Source organism: Hyla sarda, chromosome 4 (genome assembly GCF_029499605.1).
Source record: "Hyla sarda isolate aHylSar1 chromosome 4, aHylSar1.hap1, whole genome shotgun sequence".
Taxonomy (NCBI): domain Eukaryota; kingdom Metazoa; phylum Chordata; class Amphibia; order Anura; family Hylidae; genus Hyla; species Hyla sarda.
Genome location: NC_079192.1, coordinates 31,899,832 through 31,905,831, shown reverse-complemented (window position 1 = coordinate 31,905,831; position 6,000 = coordinate 31,899,832). Strand labels below are relative to the sequence as shown.

General features: G+C 42.0%; 1 protein-coding gene across 5 annotated transcripts in view; it reads right to left on the bottom strand.

Moving 5' to 3' along the window:
- Positions 1-2,714: 2,714 nt before the first annotated feature.
- Positions 2,715-6,000, bottom strand: part of PLPPR2 (phospholipid phosphatase related 2) — a 38,332-nt gene continuing 35,046 nt past the window's right edge. For all 5 annotated transcript variants that reach the window (XM_056570381.1, XM_056570380.1, XM_056570378.1 and 2 more), the window contains 2 exons: positions 4,987-5,118; positions 2,715-3,693 (listed from right to left, as the gene is read on the bottom strand). In XM_056570381.1, coding sequence (XP_056426356.1) covers positions 3,544-3,693; positions 4,987-5,118 — 282 coding nt within the window. In that variant the 3' untranslated portion in view covers positions 2,715-3,543. The remainder of the gene's footprint in view (positions 3,694-4,986; positions 5,119-6,000) is intronic.

The following is a 6,000-nucleotide window of genomic DNA, read 5'->3' as shown; positions in this document are numbered from 1 at the left end:
TATTATACTGGTGGTCATTTACTGATCACTATTATACTGGTGGTCATTTACTGATCACTATTATACATTATACTGGTGGTCATTTACTGATCACTATTATACTGGTGGTCATTTACTGATCACTATTATACTGGTTGTCATTTACTGATCACTATTATACATTATACTGGTGGTCATTTACTGATCACTATTATACTGGTGGTCATTTACTGATCACTATTATCTGATGCTCAGCCTTTGTTACCAACCACAAATCTCTCTGTATAAGTGTTATAATAAACGTGACCACGCTACAAGACAGAATACATTTTATTGGCATTTGATTTGTGTGCAACAATTACAAAAAAATGTAAAGCAATACAAAGCACATGAATACAAAAGTCAACACAACCTCGGTAGCCGCATTCATAGACGCGTTTCATTCTCCTGCGCCGGTCGGAGAATAGCGTGGAATTCAGATGCGGAAGTGATCGGAGTCTGTGCTGGGTGACAGAAGGGAGATGAAACACATATATCCAAGTATATATACTGCAGTGTTATACAATACGCAGGTTGTTAGCATTAGTGTGATGCTTCAGATGCTTCACTACACTAGTGTTTCTCAACCAGCGTGCCTCCAGGTGTTGCAAAACTACAACTTCCAGCATGCCCGGACAGCCAATGGCTGCTGGGAGTTGTAAATTTACAACAGCTGGAGGCACGCTGGTTGGGAAACACTGGCCTAAGGATGTCCAAGTATGCTAGATGTTGTAGTTCTGTAACAGCTGGAGGAACGCTGGCTGGGAAACGCTGGCCTAAGGATGTCCAAGCATGCTGGGAGTTGTAGTTTTGCAGCAGCTGTTGTTTTGAAGTGAATTGGGTCAAGTTGTAATACCACGCACAACCTGAGAACGGGGTGGCGCTGTTTTTGAAAGAAAGCAGCTCTGTTTTTCTAATCCTGGATAAAGAGGCTTTGAAATGTAACATCTGCTTAGCAGTAACAGCAGGAATAAATCACCCCTACCCCAAATAATAAAATACATATTTTATATTCTATTTACATTGCAAAATATTGCCCCCCTGCTAGGTAAATGCACTTAGTGTCGGGTATAGTGCACGTTTCGGGACATTCAAGTGAAGTTGTCACTTTGTAAGCCCAGTTAGTTTATTTCTTGCCAAACTAAGAAGAATATCTATAATATCACAGAGCCGGAAAAGCCGGAAGTAAAGAGTAAACAGATGGCTGAAATCCCGGCTAGAGTGTATTGTATACAAGAACACCAGACAGGACAATGGGCCGAAGACAACAGAGCACAAATACTAGGGTAATCCATAGAGCTGTCCCATAAAAGACACAAGGCACAGTGGTGATATAGTGCTATTCCACTATCCACTGGTCATGCTGTTAATGTGTCTACACTTAGGACAGTGTCACACGAGGATGCGTCAACGGCAGTCACAGAGGGACTGCAGAGCGAGCTTCTGTGACTGCCATCGGCACATGTGCCCTGTGTGACCCTGCCCATAGGGTAGCTCATACACATGGATTCAGCTCCTCTTTTTCGGATCCTCTGCCTTTTTTGCAGCAGCCAGAGGCGGTCGAGAAAGCCGAAAGCAGCTAAAGCAGGGAAGTTACGCAATTTGTGCAGCTCCCATTGCCTTCAATTGGAGTTATGCTAATGACGTTGTTCTGCGAGCTGCACTGTTTACATAACTCCCGTTGTTACGTAAACAGAGTAGCCGCAACTCCCATTCAAGTCAATGGATGTTACACAAATTGCTTAAAGGGATACTCCGCTGGAAAACATTTTTTTTTTTTCTGGCATCAACTGATGCCAGAAAGTTAAACAGATTTGTAAATTACTTCTATTAAAAAATCTTAATCCGTCCAGTACTTATCAGCTGCTCTTTGCTCCACAGGAAGTTCTTTTCTTTTTTCATTTCCTTTCTGTATGACCACAGTGCTCTCTGCTGACACCTCTGTCCATGTCAGGAACTGTCCAGTGCAGGAGAGGTTTGCTATGGGAATTGCTCCTGCTCTGGACAGTTCCTGACATGGACAGAGGTGTCAGCAGAGAGCACTGTGGTCATACAGAACGGAAATTAAAAAAGAACTTCCTGTCGAGCATACAGCAGCTGATATGTACTGTAAGAATTAAGATTTTTTAATAGAAATAATTTACAAATCTGTTTAACTTTTTGGCACCAGTTAAAAAGAAATGTTTTCCAGCGAAGTGCCCCTTTAAAGGGGTACTCCCGTGGAAAACTTTTTTTTTTTTAAATCAACTGGTGCCAGAAATGTAAACAGATTTGTAAATCCTGAATACAAGAAAAACGAAAAACAACTTACTAGATTTGTAAATCACTTCTATAAAAAAAATCTTAATCCTTCCAGTACTTTTTAGGGGCTGTATACTAAAGAGAAATCCAAAAAAGAAATGCATTTCCTCTGATGTCATGACCACAGTGCTCTCTGTTGACCTCTGCTGTCCATTTTTGGAACTGTCCAGAGGAGGAGAAAATCCCCATAGCAAACATATGCTGCTCTGGACAGTTCCTAAAATGGTCAGCAGAGGTCAGCAGAGAGCACTGTGGTCATGACATCAGAGGAAATGCATTTCTTTATTGGATTTCTCTTTAGTATACAGCCCCTAAAAAGTACTGGAAGGATTAAGATTTTTTAATAGAAGTGATTTATAAATCTGTTTAACTTTCTGGCACCAGTTGATAAAAAAAAAAAAAAAAAAAAAAAAAAGTTTAACCTCCCTGCTTTAGCTGCTTTTGGCTTTACCGACCACCTCCGGCCTCTGCAAACAGGCCAGAGGAGCTGGAAAAGTTGGATGTCAGGAGATGGAAAAATACTGCCCTATATGTACTAGAATATACCTACTTTAATGTTACTCCCTGTATGTACTGTACTCCCTGTATGTACTGTATAAGAATAAAGCTGTTATAATACTGCCCCCTATGTACAAGAAAATAGCTGCTACAGTAATGCAATTTATTGGAAAGGTTCATTATAATGCTACCTGTATGAAAAAAATCTATTAAAATGCTTCCCTTATGTACAAGAATAAAATTACTATAATACTGCCCCTTAGGAAAATACTAAAACTACTATAACACTGCCTCCTTTTCGAAAAGAATAAAATTACTGTAACACTGCCTCCTTTAGAAAAAAGAATAAAACTACCATAACACTGCTTGCTTTAGAAAATAATAAGACTACTATAACACTGCTTCCTGTGGACATGAATATGTAGTTGAATGGATTTACTATGTGTGTTTATGTTAGTAGAAAAGCATTGCTGGGTGGTTCTACTGATGGGTGCGGCACATATACAAATAACAGGTCACGCTTCAGTCCTCCTGGATTTAGAAAAACTACAAAAACATCAGCTGTAATATGTTACACGATACAGACGAGCGGGGTGTCTGGCACATGCGGACAGAGTGCTCCGTGGTCAGACGTGGCCACTGCTCCCGGTTAGGTCTTTCCAGCCCTTGATAAAATTGGCGCTGGAGGAGCCTGTTCCCAGATCTTCACTGTGTAGCCCAGCGGACTCATACCTGGCTGGAAATACAGTTTGAGGGGATCAGAACATCAGGGGTTACGGGAACGAGACATGGAGGAGGGTCAAGTGACATCGGAGGGTGAACTTCCAAGATCCTATTAGGATGAGATTGCGGGATGATGTCACAGTCGCTTGTACTCTAGAAAATATATAACAGTAATAGACTTAGAGCGAGAATTGCCATGGTGGGTGTCATCATTTAGTAGCATTAAAGGGGTACTCCACCCCTAGACATCTTATCTTCTATCCAAAGGAGCCTGATCACGGAGATCCCGCACATGGGACCCCCACGATCCCTTTGCGGTACCCGGTGTTCGTTTAGAACGCTGGGAGCGGGGGCAGGGATCGTGACCTCACGGCCACATCCCCTCAATGCAAGTCTATGGGAGGGGGTGTCCGCCACGCCCCCTCCCATAGACTAGCAATAAAGGGATGTGGTGTGACATCACAAGGGGCGTCGCTGTGATGTCACGACCCCGCCACCCGCTCCAAGCGTTTTGAAAAAAAATTTCTGAACTTTGAGGCAGTGGAGTACCCCTTTAAAGGAGTCATCACAAGATCAAAAATATAACCTATCTACATTCTTGAGAACTGAGGTCTAATGTTCCCCAAATTATTGGAGAGGTAGCATGCTTGGCCGGCTCTCAATTCATTCTTTATGGCAGTGGTCCCCAATACAGTCCTCAAGTCCCACCAACATGACAGTTTTTTTTCAGTTTCCCCATTGGAATAGAACAGGGAAATATTCCAATCCTGATCTGCTGGTTGGCCTTGAGGACTGGGTTGGGGACCTCTGCTCTATGGCCCTATCAAACATTGCTGAGCATAGAAATGCCCCTGTATTCATTCCATGGATAAGTGACCTCTGTTTTTTGGGATCAGCTAGTTATCCTCTCCAGATAGGGTTGCATGAACAGATTTAAAAAAAAAAACACATACTCACCTACCTCAGTCTCCTAGGGCTCCCGCTGTGACGTCACCTAGTCCTCCCGTCATCCAGCTACTTCCTACTTTCGAGACAAGCCAATCTCTGCAGCAGCGTTTTGCCTCACTCATTTATTGGCTGAGCAGGCAGTCGCTAAAAACAAGAGCTTGTCTCAAAAGTAGGAGGTAGCCGAAGCTGTGAGGGACCGGATGATGTCACACTGAGTTAAGTAAGTATGTTTTCTTTTTTTTCATGCCTCTTCCAGCAACATATAAAGTTTTTTCTAGTATCCAGATAAGGGTTAGTTCACATCTGCGCTTGGAGTCCCATTCAGGACCCATTGGTATCAGTTTTGTGGCCCCAAATAAAGTCTAGGATGGAGCTCCCTGAATGTGGCTAAACACTAATGTGCACTTAACCCAACCCCTTCAGTGAGAACACATCAATACCCTGTTAGAAGCAACTTATTGTATTTACTGAACATAGACTGGTCCCCCCCCCCCGTACCTTTATCACAGCTATCTTTTCACATCCTGCAGGTAGAGTGTTTTCGGCCTCAAAGACCCCCTCCTGCTCTTTCTGAATTAGGTCACTTTCTTCTGTTGAGGAGGTCCCAAAGTTATTCAGTACACAGGTTACCTGAAAATAGAAGATCCAAGAGAGGCGTCACCACTGTGACCAGCATTTTCACAGGTGTCTCGGATTGAAACGGCAGTGGTGGGGAAACAATGAATTGAGTACTCCTCAATTATTATTTTTTTTTTAACACAGTCTGCCCTTAAAAGAAGATTTATCCCACCGGTCATTTGTTTTATGACTGTCTTAATATATATATATATATATATATATATATATACACACACACACACACAAATACTGCTATGTATAATGTAGTGTACGTAGAAAATTGAGTAAAATGTTGGGGTTGTCTGCCATACGTTGAAATATGGAACATGTGATCATGGTTCCAGTTGGCAGTGGTGGGGTAAAGAGTATTGGGGCTAAGTATAGACACATTAACAGTATAAGCACAATGTGGACAGTGTAATACCACTGTGTCTGGTGTCTTTTATGGGACAGCTCTATGAATTACCCTATTATTTGGGCTCTGTTGTCTCCAGCCCAATGTCCTGTCTTTTGTACATCTTGCATTGGACTTCCTGTTCCTGTGTATAGGACACTCTAGCCAGGAATTCAGCAAACTCTGTCTCCCTCCCATAAACTTTCTTGACTGTAACTCCTCCCACATAGTGGGAGGGATGTAGAGTTGACTGAATTCCCAGCTACGGTGTCCTATACAAAAGAACAGAAAGTCTGTTGACAAAAGAGCAGACAGATTACATCAAAAGCAGCAGAAGAAAAGCATAAAATAACCTTATTTACCAATATATTAATTTATTAGATTAGTTGAAATTAGGCTTACTCTTCGGACAACCCCTTTAAGATACATGCTATGTAGAAGACAATAGAAGTTGTGTATGAATGCAACAATCAGGAAGAAGAATGAAACCTAAGTCACGA